At 40.7% G+C, this 26,440-nt stretch overlaps 1 protein-coding gene across 1 annotated transcript in view; it reads right to left on the bottom strand.

Annotated features, from left to right (window-relative positions):
- The window catches only part of LOC120514914 (ICOS ligand-like), a 68,683-nt gene that overhangs the window by 21,230 nt on the left and 21,013 nt on the right, over positions 1–26,440 (bottom strand). The window contains exon 3 of the mRNA XM_039735555.1: positions 12,947–13,252. Within this exon, the coding sequence (XP_039591489.1) occupies positions 12,947–13,252 (306 nt within the window). The remainder of the gene's footprint in view (positions 1–12,946; positions 13,253–26,440) is intronic.

Genomic DNA, 26,440 nt, shown 5'->3' with positions numbered 1-26,440 from the left:
TAATTAGGTCAATTGGCAACATGATTGGGTATAAAAAGAGCTTCTCAGAGTGGCAGTGTCTCTCAGAAGCCAAGATGGGTAGAGGATCACCAATTCCCACAATGTTGCGCAGAAAGATAGTGGAGCAATATCAGAAAGGTGTTACCCAGCGAAAAATTGCAAAGACTTTGCATCTATCATCATCAACTGTGCATAACATCATCCGAAGATTCAGAGAATCTGGAACAATCTCTGTGCGTAAGGGTCAAGGCCGTAAAACCATACTGGATGTCCGTGATCTCCGGGCCCTTAAACGACACTGCACCACAAACAGGAATGCTACTGTAAAGGAAATCACAGAATGGGCTCAGGAATACTTCCAGAAACCATTGTCAGTGAACACAATCCACCATGCCATCCGCTGTTGCCAGCTGAAACTCTACAGTGCAAAGAAGAAGCCATTTCTAAGCAAGATCCACAAGCTCAGGTGTTTCCACTGGGCCAGGGATCATTTAAAATGGAGTGTGGAAAAATGGAAGACTGTTCTGTGGTCAGACGAGTCACGATTCAAAGTTCTTTTGGAAATCTGGGACGCCATGTCATCCGGACCAAAGAGGACAAGGACAACCCAAGTTGTTATCAACGCTCAGTTCAGAAGCCTGCATCTCTGATGGTATGGGGTTGCATGAGTGCGTGTGGCATGGGCAGCTTGCATGTCTGGAAAGGCACCATCAATGCAGAAAAATATATTCAGGTTCTAGAACAACATATGCTCCCATCCAGACGTCATCTCTTTCAGGGAAGACCCTGCATTTTTCAACAAGATAATGCCAGACCACATTCTGCATCAATCACAACATCATGGCTGCGTAGGAGAAGGATCCGGTACTGAAATGGCCAGTCTGCAGTCCAGATCATTCACCTAGAGAGAACATTTGGCGCATCATAAAGAGGAAGGTGCGACAAAGATGACCCAAGACGACTGAACAGTTAGAGGCCTGTATTAGACAAGAATGGGAGAGCATTCCTATTTCTAAACTTGAGAAACTGGTCTCCTCGGTCCCCAGACGTCTGTTGAGTGTTGTAAGAAGAAGGGGAGATGCCACACAGTGGTGAAAATGGCCTTGTCCCAACTTTTTTGGGATTTGTTGACACCATGAAATTCTGAATCAACATATTTTTCCCTTAAAATGATACATTTTCTCAGTTTAAACTTTTGTTCCGTGATTTATGTTCTATTCTGAATAAAATATTAGAAGTTGGCACCTCCACATCATTGCATTCAGTTTTTATTCACGATTTGTATAGTGTCCCAACTTTTATGGAATCCGGTTTGTACTTCGCATGAGTCATAACTCAAATATGACTTATTTACTGTTGGTGACACAGGTGACTTGTGCAAAAACGTATCAATGTGTGCCGACTCAGAGGACAGATGTGTTCACATTACAGTTGGATACAGCAGCTCACTTGTACTTACGGATGTAAACCGTCAAGAGAGGTAAATCTGTTCTGAGCCAAAAAATTGGAATTCAGCATTGGGGCTTGTGATATAAACATTATACTAGTTGTGGGGTACAAGAGATTTTCCAGTTGGCTCATGTCACTGGGCACGTCACATTTAGTGATGGTGGGATAACTTTCTCGCACAGTCTGACTAGCCTCTTTTTCTGATAGCCAATATACCATGCTGCCTGGCACAGGTCATGCTATATGAAAGATTAACAGGTACAGAAAATGTTGTTGTGATGTTTGCCCTTTTTTTCCCTTTTTCCATTCTGTTGTGGTATGTAAAACGCGAGCCATCAGACACACTCGCTTCTGTTAATGTGTTTCTTATTTACTGGTTGCCAGATCTCATGCACAGATAAAAAGACAAAATCAAACTTGTTTGAGGGGTGTATCACAGACTAGTTGAAATGAATTGTTGTGCATGTATGTCTCTGTGATGACGTGGGTTTTTCTCTATGCCCACACTTCCTTTTTAGGAGCTTTTGAACCCGACACCGTCGGTAATGTCACCGGATGAGCTGATCAGTGAAGACATCACGAAACAAGGGGATGGTGCAAAAATGTGCAAAGTGCTTTTATTAAAATAATCCAATGAAACAGTGTCCAAATACAGTTAGAAATGAACATTTTATTTCCAGTTATTTAATTTGTCCAATTACTTTTTAGCCCCTGAAATAAAGGGATTGTGTTAATAAAATGCTTTAGTTGCCTCACATTTTTATGCAATCGTTTTGTTCAACCCACTGAATTAAAGCTGAAAGTCTGCACTTCAACTGCATCTGAGTTGTTTCATTTAAAATTCATTGTGGTAATGTAGAGAACCAAAATGAGAAAAAAGTTGTCTCTGTCCAAATATTTATGGACCTAACTGTATATAGTGCAGTACAGTCCAAATGTTATTAAATACAGTGGGATGCAAAAGTTTGGGCAACCTTGTTAATATTCATTATTTTCCTGTATAAATCGTTGGTTGTTACGATAAAAAATGTCAGTGAAATATATCATATAGGAGACACACACAGTGATATTTGAGAAGTGAAATGAAGTTTATTGGATTTACAGAAAGTGTGCAATAATTGTTCAAACAAAATCAGGCAGGTGCATAAATTTGGGCACCATTGTCATTTTATTGATTCCCAAACTTTTAGAACTAATTATTGGAACTCCAATTGGCTTGGTAAGCTCAGTGACCCCTGACCTACATACACAGGTGAATCCGAGTATTTAAGGGGGTCAATTGTAAGTTTCCCTCCTCCTTTAATTTTCTCTGAAGAGTAGCAACATGGGGTCACAAAACAACTCTCAAATGACCTGACGACCAAGATTGTTCACCATCATGGTTTAGGGGAAGGATACAGAAAGCTGTCCCAGAGATTGAAGCTGTCTGTTTCCACAGTTAGGAACATATTGAGGAAATGGAAGACCACAGGCTCAGTTCAAGTTAAGGCTCAAGTGGCAGACCAAGAAAGATTTGGATAGACAGAAGCGGCGAATGGTGAGAACAGTCAGAGTCAACCCACAGACCAGCACCAAAGACCTACAACATCATCTTGCAGCAGATGGAGTCACTGTGCATCGTTCAACCATTCAGCACTTTACACAAGGAGATGCTGTATGCGAGAGTGATGCAGAGGAAGCACAAACAGAGCGCTTGAGGTCTGCTCAAGCACATTTGGACAAGCCAGCTTCATTTTGGAATAAGGTGCTGTGGACTGATGAAACTAAAATGGAGTTATTTGGGCATAACAAGGGCGTTATGCATGGAGGAAAAGAACACAGCATTCCAAGAAAAACACCTGCTACCTACAGTAAAATATGGTGGTGGTTCCATCATGCTGTGGGGCTGTGTGGCCAGTGCAGGGACTGGGAATCTTGTCAAAGTTGAGGGACGCATGGATTCCACTCAGTATCAGCAGATTCTGGAGACCAATGTCCAGGAATCAGTGACAAAGCTGAAGCTGCGCCGGGCTGGATCTTTCAACAAGACAACGACCGAAACACTGCTCAAAATCCACTAAGGCATTCATGCAGAGGAACAAGTACAACGTTCTGGAATGGCCATCTCAGTCCCCAGACCTGAATATAATTGAAAATCTGTGGTGTGAGTTAAAGAGAGCTGTCCATGCTCGGAAGCCATCAAACCTGAATGAATTTGAGATGTTTTGCAAAGAGGAATGGTCCAAAATACCTTCAACCACAATCCAGACTCTCATTGGAACCTACAGAAAGCGTTTAGAAGCTGTAATTTCTGCAAAAGGCGGATCTACTAAATATTGATTTCATTTCTTTTTTGTGGTGCCCAAATTTATGCACCTGCCTGATTTGGTTTGAACAATTATTGCACACTTTCTGTAAATCCAATAAACTTCATTTCACTTCTCAAATATCACTGTGTGTGTCTCCTATATGATATATTTAACTGACATTTTTTATCATAACAACCAATGATTTATACAGGAAAATAATGACTAGTAACAAGGTTGCCCAAACTTTTGCATCCCACTGTAAATAATCCATTAAAACAGGGGTGAATCAGTGGAGGTTAAAATCCAATAAATAATACCTTTTAAAAGCGAGGTTAAAATAGCTGGAAGTAGTCCTTTGAAACAAAAATCTGGTGTCTTCATCTACTTCGCCCTACCTGCAGCTGACCTGCTCTGGTGGCTTCCCGATCCATGGCTTCATTCTGCTCTCCCCAGACCGAGACTTGGGTTCCCCAGCGACCAGGGCACTCATGCAGGGGCATCCACCTCCCATGCCTCCCAACTGTAACTGTCTTCTGCGGTGAGCCATCCTCCTTCCGGTCACTCCTGCTCCTCACTAAAACACTCAGCAGGAGCCACCACTACGGACTGAGCTGGGTGCCGGCCAAACACCCCGCTAGGGCTCACTGCTCAGCTGCCTGTCCGTATAGCAGGCCGGCTCTCGCTCACCTGCCCATACATTCATGCACCGGCTGCCTTCTCCCTTAACCTCCGTTCTCCTCCTCGTTTTTTTTTTTTTTAACCCCTCCGCATTCGCTTCTACAATATATAATGGGGTCGTGGCTCAGGTGTTGCGATTAGCAGCTCCCGACATCAATTACGGATGCGGACGACTCCTCACTTGTGCACTTAAGCGAGGACCGCCCACATCACGAAGCGCTTGGGAACCACTCCGGCCACACTACCAAGCCCCCTCTATAAACCACAAGTGCGGCGATTATCTATTTACAACTGAGCTTTTCTTTCGAGCCGTGGACCAGCTATACCACAATCAGCTTCACCGGAGCATGCCACTGACTGTCTTTGACTTGCTAAGATTATGTAACAGAGACTACGACAGAAAATGACTAGAAATGTCATCTAATGTGACACAGGCTTAACCTGCATGTCTTTGCACTATGGAAATAAACCTGAGCACCCGGAGGAAACTCACATGAACAAAGGGAGAACTTGTAAACTCAATCCTGAAAGCACACACAATATGAGTCCCTGTCTCCTTACTGCAAGGCAGCGGCACTAGAACTGTGCCACCCTTCTTTCATATACCATGCCCACTTACATTGAAGCTAAGGGACCCCATGCCTATATAAGTCGGAGGGAACCTCACCACTGGTGCTGTGGCATTAGCTGCTAACCACTGTGGTTTGGTTCACTCCTGGAGTCTTCAGATTTTGATTATTTATTTATTTATTTGCCATTGCAAGTGCTTTATTTTTTTTGATTTTTAAAATTTGATCTCTGATTTCTTTTTGGATGACACTGATTGAAATTGTAATTAAATTTCATTATTTAGCTTTGTATTTTTAGGCATAAACATATTGTCTTTTTGCTTTTAATCTTGTTCTGAAATACACTTCTATATCAATCTGCATTGATCTGCTGTGGAGTCAGCGTTTTCCAGTCTCCCCTTTCTGAATCCTTTTTTTTTATTTATTAATTCTGAAAGCCTTCCCTTTATTGTTAGGCCTGAACCCCACTTCCTGAGTTTTGGGGTGATTGTTAGGTGTTATCTGAAGTCTGAAGCTATATGTTGGAGTGGAGTCCTCAATTTAAGTTTCATTAACTGACAAGACTCACAGCCAAATTGAGTTGGATCATTTTAAGTGTTTTTTGCAAGCTTAAATATGATTGTGAAATGCTATTATTATCAGTTGTCTCTAGCAGCTCATTGAAATTGTCAGATGAGGTGTTAGTGAGATTTGCAGAGAACTTAATACCATGTGTTCCTTGTAATGCGTCATCCTTGTAATCCTATGTCGGGTATTAAATACAACATCCTTAAATCAACTTATCTAATGGGGTCTAGCAGTGGCTTTAGGTTAACAAAATGCCACATGCGTATGTAGGTTCCAAACATTTCTAGGTAAACATTTAACTCAGTTTTCAATTTTCCTAGAATTTCCTGATAAGAACATAATGTTTGTAGTCTGGAGGCAACCTTTAAGTCCATTAAGCAATAGAAAATAAAAACCTGAATCATTACCTTAAGCAGACATGCAGGCAGAACAGAACAGATTAGTCAAAGTTAGCTGGCATCATTAAGAAGATTAAAAACTCACTGAGGCTCTGCAGGTTCAGAACTTCTTACGTTAGCAGCCCCCACCGTAAAGGTGCTGTCACGGAGTATGGCAAGTGCAAGCAATGCAAGTGTTTTCTTTGTTGAGAAGAAGGCCATTGAATGGGTGAAACTATCACGTTCACATGCAGTCTGAGCATCCATGCAGTGCCATGTCAATTGAACCAAACGTGCTTATAGAGTTTAGACACAAACACAGCTGGCATTTCCATCGCCCAGTGGGAGCAGTCGTTTGCCTACAATTTCTAAAAATTGCGCAGTGTATGTATGCCTGGCATAAAAGGTATAGAAAGATGGGCCACAGGATTCTCTTTCAGCAGGACGATGCTCCTGCTGCAGTGGCCACCATCCACAATACAACATTTCAGCTGTTTAGTTACCCACCCTATTCTTCTGAATTGGCCTCCTGGAACTACCAGCATTTCCCAAATCTAAACAAGTATGTCAACATGGCAGCACATTCAGATGTGTACATAAACTCTGTTTGCTGGTTTGAAATTAATTTAATTTTCTAGTCACTTCAAAGAGCTTGTTATCACAACAAAAATAAAAAGAAAACAGAAACTGCCAGAGTCAGCGTCAGTGGCGTGTCACAAACTGTTTGCATCAATAGCATGACAGAGAGACAGAGAGACAGAGAGAGAGAGAGAGAGAGAGAGAGAGAGAGAAAGAGAGCGCGCTAGGCATCCTAACAGAAAACGTTTACAGCCCCATCTCCTAATGCTAAAACATTCCATTAACCAGCCATACACACACACAACACACATAGTGAATAAATTACATGTGAGGTGAATAATGCTTAAGCAACGAGTGCTGGACAGAGAAGGAGGAGGATCACAGCAGGGTAACCTTACACATCACTACATTGGTGGATTCAGCGTAGTGTTTGCCACTCGGCAAATAAAATTTTTACTTTTTGGAACTTAGTACATTTTTTTGTTTTTCTAATATACTTTCAATCCATAGTTGCTTAAATCCACAGATGCGGAACCTGTGGATATGGAGGACCAACTGTACATGTATTAGTAGTGTACATAACATGTTTTTTAATACCAGTTTACAATATCACCTGGCTGAATTTCCTTTCATGGACAGCAGTCTCCAAATCAAGTGATGAGAAAATTTCTATGTTGCCATTAGTTGTAAATGTGAAGACTCAATGCTTTAGTCTAGCATACCCTGACTAGAGCTGCTGATTAGCTGTGCATGCTGCATTTCTGTTATTTAGTCATTTGTATAGAAATAGAAGTATCACAATATTTTTAATCATTACTAAGCCTCCTCTATTCTGTTTTTCTTCTTGGTATCTGAATGTGACACTTGGTGCTACTGCTTTATTACCAAGCTGTGTATGGAAAAGTGAATGCAGATAAAGAAGCGTTGGAATCATCGGAAGGAAAGATTCTCTCATTCATCACTGTCACTATTCTGAAAAGGTGCGACATGGAATAACTTCACTGTACTATGGATAAATGACAAACTTTAACTTGAAGAGCAAAATGTAAAATATGAAGCCAAACTATGAATTGTGAATATGCCTTAAAAAAGTCTTTGCCTCCTTGAAAGTTTTCACATTTTCTTGTTCTGCAACATTGAATCCTATTTATTTAACTTGGCTTTTTTGTCACTGATCAACAGAAAAAGGCAGTTCAATGCCAACATAAGTACTTTACTTTCATGTAAAGTAGGCTACATCAGTTACAAATGCCCACTATGCCAACCTGCTATATCCTAACACAGGGTCACAGGGGTCCGCTGGAGCCAAACTACGCCAACACAGGGCGCAAGGCAAGAACAAACCCTGGGCAAGGTGCCAGTCCACAAAAGTAATTACAAAGGTAACATACAAAATAATTGGTCTCATTAGTGTTCAACCCCTTTAATATGACACATCACTGGTGCAGCCCACTGGTTTTAGAAATCCAGTAAAGGTCATCTGTCCAGGGTTTCAGTTGATTGTAGCTGGAAGTTCCAACATGTGGTAATTCAGTATGGTGGACCAACCTTCACAATGAAGACAAAGAAACACAACAAGCAACTTCATGAAAAACACAAGTCTGGGGATGGAGACAAGAAAATCTCTAAGTGATATTTCTCAACCTATAAGTATTTGTGACCCGAGTTTTCATAACAGTTTTAATCGCACCCTTCCTAACATTTTTTTGAAATTGAGATGCATATTTTATTATACCTACTTAACTTTTATCGACATTTATCTAACTCTATATTTATTGTTCTAGTATCAGAATGTAGTTCAAGTTAATTTGTTTTGGCTTCAACAGATGTTTTTTTCATATTTTTGATTCTTGTTTTGTTTTTCACAACTTCGCGCCCCCCTTTTTTTACTTCGCGCCCTCCTAAGGGGGCCCGCCTCACAGATTGAGAACTACTGGTCTAGTGCCTTCTCTGTCTGCCCATTATATATAGAAGTGCCTTCCCTATCTATCAATTTATCTAGTGCCTTTCACATGTGAATGTATTCTCACTGCCTGCTTGCCTTTCTGCAGCACCTGTCATATAGTGCCTTTCACATCTATCTATCTTTTTTTCCTCCTGACAGTTTTATATCTTCTATTAAACAGTGCCTTCCCAGTTTATCTATATGTGCTCTAACGGCCTTCTTGCTTTCCTGCAGCGCATGTTGAATAATAAACAGACTGAATCATTTTTCATTTATTTTATTGACATAAATCGCAGATACACACACACACATATACTGTATGTATATATTATTATATATATATACATATATACATATATATATATATACACAAAAATATACATACATACATACATATATATATATATATATACATATATATATATATATATATATATATATATAAATAAATAATATATATATATATATATATAAATAATATATATATATATATATATATATATATATATATATAAATAATATATATATATTTATTTATATATATATATATATATATATATATATATATATATATATATATATATATATATATATATATATATATATATATATATATAGTGGACGGCCCGGACACAGGCAGACGGACATCTTATGTTCACCCAACACACGTTTATTTTACAAATATTTACACAGTTCAGTGCACTCACAAGCCCCAGTGCCTCCAGCACCGATTCCCCCAATGTCCAGGTCACACAGTTCCAGTGCCTTTCTCCTGGCCGCCTCTAGTCCTCCCTCCAGCTCCGTCCTCTTCCACCCGACTTCTGATGATGACTGGAGGGAGGTGGCCCCTTAAATAGGAACCCGGATGGGCTCCAGCTGCTTCCCGGCATTCCTGTGTAGCCACGCCCCAGTGCCGGCTGCGCACCCGGAAGCCGTCCGGGTGACCCCTGTCGTCTTCCCCCCAGCACTTCCTGGTGTGGCGGAACTGCTGGGCTCCCGGGATATTCAGGCACTGGGGCGCCGCCTGGCGGTGGCCACGGGTCCCTACAGGGCTGGGATTCCAAGCCCTTTACCCGAGGCCCCCAACATAATCAGGGCGGACGCCCCCTCGCAGTCTGGAGGAGACACAAGCCCTCCTCCGGTCCTCCTGGGCGTCCTGGCCGGGGACCACAATATATATATAATAAAACTAATATATTGCTAATGCTGAGATCTATCTGTCTAGTGCGTTCTCTGTCTGTTTTCTTATGTAGTGCCTTCGCTGTCTGCCTATTATACAGTGAGTTCCCTGTCTTTCTGTCTTTGTAGTAATAATAGTATTATTACTTTTTGATTTCCCTTTCTGCCTAGTATATAGTGCCATTCTATCAATCTGTCTTATATAATGCCTTTCATGTCTGTCTATCTATCTATCTACCTATCTAGTGGCTTCTCTGCCTGTATATTATTTACTGTATACCCTGTTTTTTTCTGTCAGTTTTGTATCTGTTATACAGTGCCTTCCATATCTATCTGTCTGTCTAGTGTTTTTCACATCTGTATGTACTCTCACTGTCTGCTTGCCTTTCTTAAGTATCTGCTGCTTAATAAAAAGGCCATTTTTCATTTAGTAGTGTTTTCTCCGTCTGTCTTTTATACAGTGAACTCCCTGTCTATCTATGTAGTAATAAAAGTAATATTATCATCAGCGGGGACTGGGTGGACTCATGGTCTGGAATCCCTACAGATTTTATTTTTTTCTCCACCCGTCTGGAGTTTTTTTTTTTGTCCACCCTGGCCATTGGACCTTACTCTTATTCTATGTTAATTAATGTTGAGTTAATTTTATTTTCTTACTGTGTCTTTTATTTTTCTATTCTTCATTATGTAAAGCACTTTGAGCTACTTTTTGTATGAAAATGTGCTATAGAAATAAATGTTGTTGTTGTTATATAGCAGCTTCCCTGTCAGCCTCATATAGTGCCTTTCCTTCCTATCTATCTATATATCTATACCCTTAGCTGTTTTTTTTTTATATATATATCTATTATACAGTGGCTTCCTCGTTTATTATATATCTAGTGACTTCTCTGTCTGTCTGTCTGTCTCTCTCTCTCTTCTTTATTACGCATTGCTCTGTCTGTCTGTGTCTTATCGATCTTAAAAATAACAGTTATAAGGACACTTGGCTTGTTCATGTTAATTGCAGTATCAATTGTTAAAAAATATTTTAAAAGGAGCATCCCACATGAAAATATAACGATCTCATTAACTGACAGTGCGTACCAGTTTATTAATTTTATGTTCCTTTGAGGTTAAAAAAAAAAAAAAAAAAAAACAACACCACCACCACTTTCCCCCTAGTGGGGAATCAAACTCGGATCTCTGAGGCACAGCAGGCCTGCTGCACTCTGATTGGCTGAGCAGTCTGTGTCAATTATCCGCGATTGGCCAGTCAAGGTAAAGTGAGACTTCTTGGACATGCACAAGCTGCCTTGTCCTAATGTTATTTTCTATCAGCTGTGCTATTTGGAGGGCAAGTGAATCTGCAGTATCATACTGTCAGTGTACAGGAGATCTCGTCACTAAGTAGTTTGCGCTATTCAAACATACATGTCACCTACTGTAGGTATCGGGTTCAAAAGCTTTGTTGTGAAAAACTGAGATTTGGAACTTTGTGTTATTTGTGCATCTTTATTTTGTAAAGATTTTATTTATTTTTACTTTTTTATTATTAGTATTTTTTTTTTTTTACCGTGTCCTGTTCGGCTGTGAAGCAATCAGAATTGATGTCTGAATGCTGGCGACTAGCCTTACAGTTTTTCTCTCAGGTGGAGCGTTACAGCTTCTGCTGACGTCACGCCTGATACCAAAACTTTATTAAAAATATTTTCAGATGTTTTAAAGATTCGAACCGGACACGGAGACAAAAGTGAAAGAAAAAGAAGAGAGAGAAGGAAGAGATGGAGGTAAAGGGGAAAGGGGGTTTGTATAGAATACACAATAAACGAACCAGAATCCGCTTCTAGACCTGCAGAGAAAAAAAAAACCACAAGACAAAAACATTGCTGCATCAGCTACATGAAGATATATAAAAGTAAAAATGTTTGCTGACAATCATACAGTAATTATTACTAAGACATTTAGGGCCAACCACAGCCTTAGGTCATGTGCTGAAGATGTCCAAGTCATACTTATGAAAGCACCATGTGAGCACCTGTGTGCGTACGCACGCTTGTATGTGTAAGGTTTCTCTATAGGAGCGCCCAATAGTGAGTGTGAAGGGCCACAGACCTGCCCCCAAAACGCGGGCGGAAGATGGAGGGAGTTCCAAGCCCAGAGATCCAGAGGTCACCCCAGAGCGCGGAGACCCAAGGGAGACCATCACCAGAGAAGCCCTCAAGATGCGCATAGGATCACCCCGGGGGGCCACAACCAGCAGCCGGCAGAGTCCCGGGAGATATCAACGGCAAGCCCCCAGGCCCGCCCGCAGCCGCTCACCCCCCGAGTCGGCCGGGCCCGGAAAACAGCAGCCCGGGACCCAAGGGTGACCCACCCCGCCGAGGACCCAACAGAGCCCAGGGAACCAGATTCCACCAGGCAGCCACCGGGAGCGACCAGACAGATGCTTAAGGCAGGGGGAGGGTAGGCGAAGATGTTGTAGCATTGCCAGATGTCCCAGGAGAGGGGAGGAGTCCAAAACCCCACCTGACATATACAGTCACACACAAACACAGTCATACACTCCCTCCTTCATGCTCTCACATACACATACAACCCAAGACTTACAAGGATGTACGCCAGACACCCATTCACACTCCCCATACACACCCTACTAACTCTGGTCCCGGTGCTGCCGTACCTGAGGCACAACCATTCCCGTACGCCAGAGTTAGCCCTGTTCTGCTGGGTTAATAATGAGCAGGCACCCCCGTCCAACGCAGAGCAAAGCAACCCACCACTCCAGACCACAGGCAGACGGCCGGCTCCCACTCCTAGCCTCCAGCCCCCGGGCAGCTAACTGAGAACAGAGGTGTGATAAGACCTCTAGTCTCCCTCCGCCTGCTCTAATGTAATGTTGATGTGATATTATTTGGAAATGGCAGAATTTTCACATTATTTTATATTTTTGTCTGTCTAATTACAACATTTCTAAAAATTAAATCATTTATTATGCTCAAACAGTTACTTAGTACTTGAGTAGCCTTTTCACCAAATACTTTTTTACTCTTACTTGAGTAATTTTTTGGATGACTACTTTTTAATTCTACTTGAGTAATATTATTTTGAAGAAATGTTATTCTTACTTGAGTCCAATTTATGGCGACTCTACCCACCTCCGGCAGTTTCTCACAGCAAACTAACTAATATATACCATGGCTGTGAAGAAATGACATTGACTCACAAATACTGAACCTATCCTCTCAAACAAGTCATGTAAACATTTTTATATCAAGTCGGGCAACATTATTTGTCATCATTCACAGAAAAATCCAAAAAACCCTTTGAACTTACCAACCACCAAAAGATTGACGCTTTGGACGCCCTTCTGTTTATTTGATATTCGCACGTAGCATTCATAGAGGCCAGAATCCTCAGGTGTGACATTGGAAAGGGTCAGAGAAAAATTTCCTTGTTTCATGTCATCTGTAGAAAGTTTAGCTCTCCTGTCTACTGCTTCTTCTTTTCCATTGCTGTACCTATAAATGGGGAGGTCTGTTGAAGTACGCCATGATACAACAAGTTTCTGTAAATCCACCTCCTGACGATGAATGCACTTTAGCAAGGCATTTTCTCCACTCCCAATTTGGACACGGTCTTCTATAAAGAACAAACAAATTAAAAAAAAGTGTTAAAACAAACTTCTATTTATTTTTTTTCCAGCATCATTGATCAAATCCCAGAATTATAAAAGTCTAAAAATATTTTATTTATAGTCAACCTTCTACCAGCAGATTGTGCTAGATTCTGTTCATCAGCCTGACATAAACCAAACTCTTCTCGGAACAATTTGTGGAAATTTCTGCAGCTGTGTCCTCTAAAAACAACAAGTTTTCAAAAAATATACAAAACACAAAAAAAGTCTAAAATTTACTGAAACATACCAACATCTATGACAGTGCTGTGGTTACCACAACTGCATTTCTACTCCAGAAGATTTGATTAGAATTCCACAATGGCCATGATCTTTGCAGGGTCCACATGGTCTTCTTGTTCCTAAACTGTTCTTTCCTCAGACCTCCTGCCACACCCTCAAGACACATATATTATGTTGGCCGAATCAGCCACTACAGAATAGGAGGGGTGTTCAAAAACTCCTGTTAATTCTCCAGGAGAGCATCACTTTCCCAGAGTTTAAAAAAAAAAAAGATCCACCAGGAAGTCATGGAGCAGCATTTTTCCAAGCTTTTGGCCAGCAGGGACCCATGTCCGCTAACAGAAGAACTGAGGAAGCATCCAGTCAGTTTCAATTGACTCTTTCTTGCAAACTTTCAAGAAGGTCAGTCCCCACAATTTCAATTTTTGGTGGCTGAAAAGAGGAAGAAGATCTAAAAAAGATCTACTCTAGCAGAAGTATTACGATTTAGTCAAAAACTTACATAATTGAAAGTATCTTACGTGGAAAGTACATACACAGAGCCTTCCATAATTTGTGGGGAAATTTTTTTTTTTTTTTCTCGTGATTTGCCCCATGCGCTAAAGATTAAAATGTATAATCAAATCCATTTGTCAGATTTTTATTAAAGGATATTCTTATATATAGTCATATGAAAACGTTTGTGAGCCCCTCTCAGCCTGCATAATAATGGACTCTCCTTTCAACAATAAAGATAACAGTGGTATGTCTTTCATTTCCTAGGAACATCGGAGTACTGCGGTGTTTTCTGAACAAAGATTTTTCGTGAAGCAGTATTTAATTGTATGAAATTAAATCAAATGTGAAAAACTGGCTGTGCACAAATGTGGGTCCCCTTGTCATTGTGCTGATTTGAATGCCTGCCACTACTCAATGCTGATGACTTGGTTGGATGAGATCATGAAGCCTTGAACTTCATAGACGGGAGTGCTCTATAATACAGCACATGATCTGGCACACTCAGTTGCACAGAACAGCCAGACCCTCCTGATTGATGGTGGTGGAGTCTCGACATGTTAGGTGGTTGGCTGCTTTACTAGCCAATGAAGTTCTTCAGCACTGTGACTCAGTATGTACGAGGTTGATTAGCATTCTCCATATATGGTTGTTTCAGGGTGAAAAGTAGGCGGAATTTGAGGCACGCTCGTACACACACATAAACAAGACGACTGTGATGTATAACAATAATAATAATTCTTTGCATTTATATGCTGCTTTTCTCACTACTCAAAGCGCTCAGCAATTGCAGGTTAAGGGTCTTGCTCAAGGGCCCAACAGAGCAGAGTCCCTAATGGCATTTACGGCATTCAAACCGGCAACTTTCCGATTGCCAGTGCAGATTCCTAGCCTCAGAGCCACCACTCTGTAAGTAACGGTAAATTGTGTACAAATATGTGTGAACCAGGTTTTATAAAGTAAGATTTTTTTTTTGGTGCATGCATATTTTTATGATTAAATCAACGTAAAATTTTACAAATGAGGCCCGAGGTCTTTAAAATTCTCGAAGTTATTGATAAAGTAGATCCAGTAGAATTCTTTGAACTTAATGGTGAATCACATACTCGAGGACATCAATGTAAAATAAAGGGAAGTGTATTGAGGACTGAACTCAGGAAGCCCTTGTTTACTCAAACTGAGTTTATGGAAACTGGAACAAACTACCAAACTATGGAATTGAAGCAGAAACCTGGGCAGCCTTTAAGGAAAATTGGCATGAACTATTGGCAAAGCCTAGCTATTAGCTAAACAAATGAGGTTCTTCCTCTTGTTTAAGCTGCATTCATTAGGGGTCACCACAGCAGATCATCTTGTTCCATGTCCTTCTGTCCTCTGCATCTTGCTCTTTTACAACCACTATCTGCATGTCCTCTCTCACCACATCCATAAACCTTCTCTTAGGCCTTCTTCTTCTCCTCTTCCCTGGCAGCTCTATCCTTAACATCCTTCTCCCAATATACCCAGCATCTCTCCTCTGCAAATGTCCAAACCAACACAATCTCGCCTTCTCTGACTTTGTCTCCCAACCGTCCAACCTGAGCTGACCCTCTAATGTCCTCATTTCTAATCCTGTCCATCCTCGTCACACCCAATTCAAATCTTAACATCTTTAGCTCTGCCACCTCCAGCTCTATCGCCTGCTTTCTGGTCAGTGCCACCGTCTCCAACCCATATAACATAGCTTGTCTCCCAACCATCCAACCTGAGCTGACCCTCTAACGTACTCCTTTCTAAAGGTCTAAACAAACAAACAAGGCTGATGGAAAGAAATGGTATCTTCCCATTTATTCTATTTCTTTTGTTCTTATGTTCTCCATAACACATGATAAAGCAGAAGTTCTTTTCCATTTCCTTCTTTGGATGTAGTGAGAAGTCAAGCAGAATGACTCCTTTTATTGGCTCTTCAGGTAATCTGAAAAGGGGCCTGAGTTGCCTGGAAAGCTTGCATATTGTAATCTTTTTAGGTGTCATTCTGCTTGACTTCTCACTACATTCATAATGGCTAACTCGGTACAACACCCTAGTACTACCTCTATGGGTGCTAAAAATTGTTGTACTTTCTGGAAATTGATCATATTGGTTTACAATTCTTGGTCAGATAAGGCATAGAATCACATGAAGAAGTAGAGTGTGCACTGGGTAATTACTTTAAACTAGCTGCTGCTTCCATACTCACATTTAAACACTAAACCAATAATCCAGGATTTATAATCGTTGTGTGACTCCAAGGAATATGGCAAGTAAAATAGATTTTAGAAAGGCCAGTCCTTCTTTTACTAAAGTTTGAAATGTTAACCAAGAAATCACAGTTGAAAAACAACTAGCCAGGAGATGAAAACCAAAAAATGATCTTTCAAGAATCTACAAACATCAAAGGAAATTTTTTGCTTTACATATCCTAATCAAAGATGCTGATGCAGGTTGAGATACCGGCCATTTAAAGTGTCAACCTCAAGTTGCTCCTCATTAGTATAGTTGGTGAGCATCCCTGCCTAGTCACACGGGAGACCAGGGTTCAATGTCCAGACGAGGAGACCTATCATCCTTTTTTTTGATAAAGTTAATCCAGCAACATTCCTTCAGCTTAAGGGCAAATCACATACTCCTGGCGTCTCATGCATAACGCTGTGTGTAGAATTCACACTATAACATGACGTAAGCACAAAAGCCGAAATGTGCTTACGCACAGAAAAATCCAGATGCTGGAATCTGTGCGTACTCCAACTTCCACGTTCTTCCGCTCCATAAATCCCGGTCACCATGAAAAGTAACGCACGTGCACGTGCCTGCTGTCCCACCCCAATTCTTCCCAGAATTACACCTCTTTGAACATGCAAATCAATATAAATAGCCCTTAAGCTCAGCGTTCTGTGAAAAGACAATAGGAAAAGCACGGGGGGAAAATAAGAATTTCAGCGAATACCAAGTGGAGGAAAAGGAAAAACATACTATTTGTTCAAATAAACCGTGGTATAATCAACAAAATGAAGTTGATCGAGTGACATAGCGTGTTGGAGAAATTTGAAAGCTCAAATTCACAAAGTCGCACAGTGCCCAAAATAAAAAAGAAGTCACATATCAAAGTCGCCGTGAAAAGGCGAGTTGTAGCCCACCGTCTGAGCTTATTAGGGTACAGACAAAAAAAACAGGCACACAGTGGGAAAAAAGCACGAAATGTCAACTTTAATCTCGAAATCTCCACTTTAATCACATAATTTATTCTGTCATTAAAGTAGATCATAAACTTCATCTTAAAATCATTTAATTTACTAGTTTCTCAAATCCCATCGTAACTAAAGTAGCACGTTAAATGCTTTGTTTAGTATTTTATCTTCAATGTGCTCTATGTATGTGAATCACTATGTGCTTCGGTTCTTTCTCTTTCTCCGACAGGACACAGAATCCATTACATTCATGATACTACAGCTCTCTGAACAATTAAAACACTGAGATGTATACGTGATATCATTTTCATGATGATTGGAGTGAAAGCACATTATTAAACATGGGAACACAATGGCGCAGTGATTTTTCATGTCTCACACAAGATGCTGCTGCGCCATGTGCTACCTTCGATGAAATACTTTATTGTAGCAGTACTGTCTTTTTCAAACATACTCACCTCCAGTTCCTGTTCTTACTTTTCTTTCCCCAAATACCCAATCGCCACACAATCAGCTCTGTAATAGACGTTAAGCCATCTATAAGCTCAGAACGCCGATTCTTCAAAACTTTAAAGGAACATTGAAATATCTTCATAGTACGTGTTTAATTATTCTATCCGTCTATTCTTCCAGTGTCGCTCCAGTCTCAGCAAATATACAGCGCGAGGCAGGAACAATACATGAACTTGCTAGCGCTGCGGAACTGTGTCCTCACAGGTTTAATTATTAACAATACAGTTTATTTAAATGAAGTTAAAGTTTTATCTGTATAATATTATCAACATATTTTGCTGCATTTCATCTTAAAAATGATATCGTCATCATATGTAAATACGCGCTTTACAAAGTGGCACAGGTTGTGCAATATTATAACTGAAGTGCAAGTTTACAGTGAGGTGATTTTACTTATAAGTACAAACAGTTCTACCAGGAGCACTTGATGGACTGATTGAGTGCATTTATAGTTCTTGGGATGAAACTGTTTCTGAACCGCGAGGTCCGTACAGAAAAGGCTTTGAAATGGTTTGCCATGGCTGAGGCAGCATGGGCTTGATGCTGTATCCCGATAATTCTCTTTCCGATCAGCTGCTGTAGAGCTGTGATTCCCCACTCACATATAGTGATATAAATACTCCGAGTGGTGCAGTGAGAGGAATAAGGAAAAAGATGATCCGCTGTGGCAACTCCTAACGGGAGCAGCTGAAAGAAGAAAAAGAAGAAGGTGGTGCAGTGAGAGTAATAACGCTAAAGCAGTTATGGTATTTGGAATACTATGGCTATTCCTTGGACCATTATATTGTTACAGTTTAATTACAATCAGATGCATTACACTAATAAACAACATGCGGTTAGTTTCAGTGTATTTATAAAGCCGAGTCAGAAATGTGGTTCTAAGAAATAAAGGGTAACCACACAGGAACAGTAGCACTGCTATGACGCTGGGTGCCGCCAGTCTGCAAAACCGAGCGGAGAACTTGCGTACGACAGGGTATGAGGTACCGTGGAAAAAAGCGTGGCTTTACGTCAAGTGTAGATTTTATACATCGCGATTTGAACGTGGAAACATTCTTACGCAACATTTCTGTGCATACGCACCGTTTTTATACATGAGGCCCCTGGACATCAGTAGGAAATTAAGGGGAGCCAAGAAGCAGAACTTTCCCCAAGGAGATGTGGAACTCACATGGAGACATGGAGTACAAACAGAAACCTTGACAACCTGTAAGAAGAATGTGGATGAGATATTGGGACAGCTTAGCTATTAGCTAAACAAATGAGTGACAAATGGACTGAAGGGTCTCATCGCATTTGTCAAATTTCTTATGTTCTAAAACCTCTGATGTGACATGCTGCACCCTTTCAGCTACCCAAACAAAGCAACTTTGTAGCAATGGTAACAAAATGACGACATCCACTCTCAAAACACAACAGCATCCCATTTCAAACATTAAACTTTTGCACTTGGAGCAATTCTAAAAATGCCAGGTGATTCTCTATATCAATACACCCATAAATAGACCTGAATATGATGGAATGAATGATGTAGGATAAGTTAATAAAAAAAGAACAAAAATGTGATCATAACAAACACGGACCAGCTAGTTAAAACCACAAATATTAATTACACAGTGCATTCATCCAAAATATGCCAAAGATGAGCTGCAGAGTGTGAGGGGTGCAAGCTTGGCCACATGCATTGGTTTTAGGCTCACGCTCAGCTCTGAAGGACAATGTTTCTACTTGTCTCTTGAACATCCTGGACTTGTCTCAGGTGAAACCCCACAAAATCAAATATCACTCTAACGCGGGCACTCTTAGTACATTGTTAGCGCCTCACCTTGATCTTGTTCAACTGGATGAACTTTGGACCATCCACCATTTTACACTTGCTAAGTCACTGAAAAAAATAAAGTTTACTCAATGGGATCAACACTGCAATTCTGCAGAAAATGTGGCTCGACATTTACAGCTCTTTGTTTCCCTCAGAAGAGGAATATTTAAAGGAAATTACAGATTTTATGTTTATGTTAGGTAGATTGCCCAGAGGGGACTGGGTGGTGTCATGGTCTGGAATCCCTACAGATTTTATTTTTTTCTCCAGCCGTCTGGAGTTTTTTTTGTTTTTTCTGTCCCCCCTGGCCATTGAACCTTACTCTTATTCGATGTTAATGTTGATTTATTTTGTTTTATTATTGTGTCTTTTATTTTTCTATTCTTTAATATGTAAAGCACTTTGAGCTAGTGTTTGTATGAAAATGTGCTATATAAATAAATGTTGTTGTTGTTGTTGTTATTTTAGCCCAACAGCATTACAATGCATATTAAAAACCCTACCGTGACCTTCTACAGTTCAGAAAATCTGTCAAGAGACACTGGCGTTACCAGAGGAACATCTCTCCTACAAAACAGTTTTATGTGGCTGGGTAGATTTGATTACTATCTAGTTTAAAAATTTGGCAGTGGTGCTTGGTGCGAAAATCAGAGCTTTGAGATGGAAAACAATGTCGGCAAAGGTCATGGGAAAAGCAGAAAAGCTTGATGGCCTCAAAGGGAAATTGCAAATCTGAAACAAAATACAAGAAGGGGAAACTGGAAGACAGGGAAGCTAAAATCATTTAAATCATCAAAGCAACACTCCGTACCCCAGAATGACAAAGCAAAACCAGGATTTTAGAAAATTGTGCCAATACATTAAAAACATAATTTTTAAATAAAAAATAAAAAACTGAAATTGGCAGACACTTTTTGCTATGACACCTGAAATCAGGCTGTATCCATTGGTGAATGCAGGCAATACCAGAACCCAAATGCAAACCTCTTCAGCTCCAAATGGGGCTCTCCACAAGTGTCACCATGAATCTTATGCCACAACAGATGCCTGTAAAGCCACTGAGATTGACACAAATACAAAGGAAATCAGCGTCCTTACTATGTAGCCTTGATAGTAGTTATGAGAACTATTTTCAAATTTCAAAATAAAGAATATACACATACAAATTTGAAAAAAAAAAAAATGGGTTGTGTTTCCAGCAGGAAGTGTCAGATCCACTAATGGCCCAGGTTCAGTGCTGAGAAATGCACTTTAGAAAAGTCATTTAACTTACAGTATCACCTCAAGGCCAAAATAGCGTCAGAAACCAGTTACAACATAAACAATTTTATATTTGCTATTGAATAATTACTTAGCATACATCCCACAGCAGGCTCCTCTGACAGTCCGACCCCACTAAATATTGTCAGGCTGAATATTGCTAGACCAGTGTTTCTTAAACTATAGGTTGTGACCGTGATGTCACAACTTGGGTCGCGCCGAGTCGTAAATTACAATAGTAATAAATGAGAAAGGATCACAAACGGTTTTCTGGAAAGCCTCGAATGGGTTGCCACTTGCAAAATGAACCTGAACAACGGCAAAAAAAAACGATAATCATCGGCGATAATCCAAGGGAAAGAGACAAAAAACCCCCAGACGACAAAGATCAGTGGTGGTTTCTCAAGGGAAAGTGATGACTACACCCACCTCTCTGGACGATAATCGGAGACAATTCTCAAAGGGGGACTCCTCCTTGGATGACACACCATAAAAACAGGCAAAAAGAAAAACTGGGTGTTAAAGACACATGGAATAAATGGCCAAGTAGTGTAGAGAGCAGTGGAGACCAAGACTTTAGGGATCTTCAAATCACTCCTAGTTGTTATTTTGAACAATGTCCATGAACAGGAAAAGGACAGGCTTATCGGGCTGAATGTCCTGTTCTCATCACAATTGTCTTAATGTTTTGTCTCAGCACCTCAGACATGAGTGAAAACAGTCCATTTTTCTCCTACTGGAGACCATGTCCTCAGATTTGGAGGTGCGGCTCCTCATCCCTGCCACTTCGGACTCAAGACGCAAACTGTCACAATGCGTGCTGGAGTTCACTGCCTGATGAAGCCAACAGGATCACGTCATCTACACAAACGCAATTCCAAGGTCACCGAACTGGACCCCCGCCCCGCACCCCTCCTCGTTGAAATCCTGTCTATGGAAAATCAAAAACGGGACAGGAAACAAAGCACAGCATCGACAGATTCCCACACCCACTGGAAATGGTGCTGATGTCTTTCTGAGCAGGCGGACACAGCTCTCACTGGGATTATACAGGGACCAAATAGCCCTCATTAGGGGGCCATGGAAGCCAGCACCCCCAGAATTCCCCGATAACAACTAAGACCACAAAACACAAGTAAACCATTTGGGCGTAATCCCGTGCCACTTCTAAGATCCTCATGTGGGTAAAGAGCTGGTCCCTCGTTCCGCGGCCTGGACAGAATCCACATTGCTCCTCCTGGACCTGCGGTTCCATGACTGGGCCAAGTCTTCTTTCCAGTACCCTGGCATCGGCTTTTCCAAGGAGGCTGAGGAGTGGGATACAAGTGCCCTCTATACTAAATGCTTCCTTGAAGATGGAATGGCAGTCAATTGGAGGATACACAGTTTTACATTCATTTACACCCCACAAGAGCAGGACGGTTTAGAGTTGCCATTCTGCCTGCACAACTTCAGAACCATTGGCCGCAATGCTTAATCATGTTGGTAATTTAAATCATTCAAGTCTAGAATTCATTTGATACCGGGAAGTCACTTTTGTCTACTGCCAGACGATCCCAAAATAATAATTGTTACAGGCCACAGCACACCAAAGGATAATGAAGCTGACTCGTCATCCGGGTGTCAAGACCCTTGCAATTGTAAGTGCAATGGACCCTCAAAGGGGAACAGGACATAAATAACAGAGGACGAGGCAGAAATCACACACTGGGACTTCACTTTAAAAAGTAGAAGCACACTTTATACATCTGATTAAATGCTGCATCATAATTATTTAAACTCTTTATTTAACTCTGCATTTAAACAATGCATTATTGTTATTGTCCTTTTATATTCATCTTAAAAGTATTTCACTACATATTACACTGTATGTATAATCGGAATGTGACAAATACAATTTGACTTGAAAAAGCTAGAATGTACAATTTTTAAAAAGGGGAAAAAAAAAAAAAAAGGAAAGTCACACATTGAACACAATTCAAATATTATAATGGAAAGATTCACATTTCAAAAGCAGGTTATGTATACCAGTAAAACACCCATTACTGACTGAAATTAATACACATTATAAAAATGCATGTAGTCAGTCAGTCATTGTCCAACCGGCTATATCCGAACACAGGGTCAGGGTCAAATTTGGGGCAGGGCACCTGCCCACCGCAGGGCTACAAATGCATGCATAACACTGAAATGTAAATGAGGTATTAAAATACATCCCATTAAGGCTAAATGTCATTAAGTATTAAAAATTGCCTATTGTTTTTTTAGGGGTGACATGGTGACACAGTGGTAGCACTGCTGCCTTGCAGTAAGGAGACCAGGACCGCTTCGTGTCTATGTGGGTTTCCCCCAGAGTCCAAAGACATGCAGGTTATGCTAAATTGGCCCATGTGTTGTTTGCCCACTTCCCTGCCCGAGGTTTATTCCTACCTTGCAGCCTATGCTAGGTGGGTTAGCCTCCCACCAGCTCAGCCCCCAAACCCTGGTCTAGATTAAGTGTGTTAGAAAAATGACATGACATTTTTGGAAATGAATTTGGAAAGAATCATACCCTTGCTTTATGAGGGTGCTTGACAGAATCTATCACCCTCAAAATTGCATTTGCAACGGACATGAAATCACTTATTCCGCGTCGTCTTTTGATTCTCACACAAAAAAGCTGAGAAAAAAAAAGGCTGTTTGTGTCAAGCTTGATATTTTTGTATATCCTGTAATTGACATGTAAGCCACATGTCACAATGTTGGGACATTTTTAAAAAAACTGTTGCAAAAAAAGCACCCTGATGCTTCTGTAAAGACAACTTTTATAAAAGAAGCCGATGGTATAACGAAAATAGCAAGGAGCGAGACCAATGCCAAAGGTCGAGAGAGTACCTTCCTGTAGCAGGCTACGGAAAAAATAGACATATATAGATAGACGCCGCATTCACTGTGTTGCCCAGTTGACACGATACGTCCGCTCTATTGCGAGTAGTAAAAGTGCCATTTAAACTAATACAGGTAGATGTGAAAACCGGGTTTTCTGATGAAAAAACAATAACGGTTTAAACAGTATCGGATACATACAACAGATTTTGGCGAATCGTTTACATGCAATTATTTATATCCATTTATACACTAAATGCGTGCATATCTCATGGTCTTAGAGTTGCCGATCGTGGCTCTCTGTCTTGCGTGCGGTGTAAAGTCAACGTGGCTCAGAGGTGCATGTGGACTTTTGCACGGACAAAAGTAACTGAGGCTGTGTTTTGCGAGTTGTTACATGTCTCGAGAGCGACACTGGACTCGGGAGGATGGTTACAGTTAGCGTGCGTGGCTCTGTCGTGCGTATCCCATGATGCGGTAGGAGGGTTAGAGTTGGCGGGCGGGGCTCAGTCTTGCATGCCCTTAGTAAATTATATATATAGATGTTAGTTTGTGTATGCCACCTTAATCATTTTAATATGACAGAACAATAAATCATAAGTTTTCATTTCTAAAATGAAACACACTATCTCAGTCTGTAGACCCAGTCACCAACAAAGCAGCCATTCTTAACATTAGAGAGCATCACTGACTGGCACTAATGTACTAAAGGTGTCAACTATCAGGATAAAGGTGGGAAAAAAAAGATATAGATCCCAATATACTGAATAATGTACAATTATTTCATTTATACTTTTAACAATTTTGGCAAATTCTTTCCATTTATAAAGTGCTTTTCATAGTGAGTGGGGAGCCACTTCAACCACCACTAATGTGCAGCATCCTCTGGATGATGTGACGGCAGCCATTTTGCGCAGGTACACTCACCAATCATTAGTTGTCAGGTGGTGAATGGTAAAAGATTGTTGGCCAACTAGAGTCAGGGGATGATTAAGGGGACAGAGTGACTAGGTCAAGGTGGGCAATTTGGCCAGGACATCAGGACACACCTTACTCTTTATGAAGGATGCCCAAGGATCTTTTATGACAACACAGAGAGTCAGGACCTCGGTTTTACATCTCATCTGAAGGATGGATGTTATGGAGTAGCACTTCAGCTTCACCTTGCAAATTACAATTTATTTCAGAAATTCCAGTTTGGTTTTCGCACCAGTCACAGTAACTAACCTCTGTTGTAAACAACATCCTGATATCTTATGAAAGGAAATGGTTCAGCAATTCATTTTTTATAATTAAGCACAATCTTTGACATCACTGACTGTAGGTCAGCACTGATTTGTAGAAGGCTGACATTAGTGTGTCACATTAAGAGGTCTGGAGGTGAATGACAGAAAAATATGTCTGTGAGGATTGTCCAGGATATGCATGAGCGAGTGAGGACTTGGGTTAAAGGCAGTGTTGTGGTAAAAGACATCCTGTTAAAGCCCATTGCGGCACTTCTTGTGTTATTTTGGGCTATACAAAAAATAAATTGTATTGTATATCCGGTAAACCAAACATGGGGGTGGGCGAGCGAAGCAAGTAGGGGGCAGAGCCCCCTAGTGAGGTTTAATGAAAATCAGGAGTCAGAAGTTAGCCTGCAGGGACAGCTGTTGAAAAGAGTGGAGAAATATAAATATCTAGGATCAGTAGTAGCCCAAGATAAGAGAATAAGATGCAATGATATCCAATATAGTGCAGTGCGGATGGAACAATTGGAAGAAGGTATCAGGGATATAGTGTGATAGGAGATTTAAGGTGAAGTTTAAAGGTAAGGGTTTTAAGTGGTAAAGACCAGCAATGATGTATTGGAGCTGAGGCATGGGCAGTGAAGGGAGTGCAGGAGGAGTGTTGGAAAGGAGTATGTTGAGGTGGATGTGTGAAATTACAACATTGGACAGAATAAAAAATGAGACAATCAACAAAAAGTGGAACAAAGGTACAAAAAAGTACAACAAAAGTGGAAAAGATATCTAAGAAAGTACAAGAAAGTGGGCTGAAGTAATATGGATATGATGAGGAATGTCAATGAAGATGTGGATGGGAATAGAAGTCCAGAGAGAGAGAGAAAGCAAGGGAGGCCAAAACAGAGGTAGATGGACAAAGTGAAAGAAGATCTGAAGGAAAAGAACCGGAGTGGTGAGGGGGCGCAGGACTGTGCGGTTTGGAGAAGGCTGATCAAGAACATCGACCCCACATAGGAGGTGAAAAAGATGAAGAGGAAAAAGTAGTTTGACTTCATTGACCACACTATGTTGTTACATAGGCTGGTATGGTTTAGATCATTTTTATCAAATTGACTTCATTATTTACAGAAATGTGTTCAGAGTGTTTCATTACTATATTAAGAAGTTAAACATGGTGTCCCACAGGGCTCAATACTTTTCTGTGTTTACCTTATAAACTGCTGCTGGGTGATATAATGAGAAAATATTACATCTCCTTCCACTTATATGAAGTGTGGAAACCAGTCGTGCGTACAGCCACCCCACCCCGACACAGGCAGGCTGTACCAGCAGTGTAGCACACAACACACTTTATTTATAGCTGCGACACTTTTCTCACTCCCCAGATCACAGCACAACAGAGCAGCAGCACACACAATGACAGTCCTTTTATCTTTTCTTCTGCCAGTCCATTTTGTCTCCACTCCTCCTTACAAGCTTTGTCCTTCTTCCTTACGACTCTTGCTCTTGCACTTTATAGGACACCCG

The sequence above is a fragment of the Polypterus senegalus genome, chromosome 1 (assembly GCF_016835505.1).
Source record: "Polypterus senegalus isolate Bchr_013 chromosome 1, ASM1683550v1, whole genome shotgun sequence".
Lineage (NCBI taxonomy): Eukaryota > Metazoa > Chordata > Cladistia > Polypteriformes > Polypteridae > Polypterus > Polypterus senegalus.
Note: the sequence above shows the minus strand (reverse complement) of the source record. Positions and strands in the feature narration are given on the sequence as shown.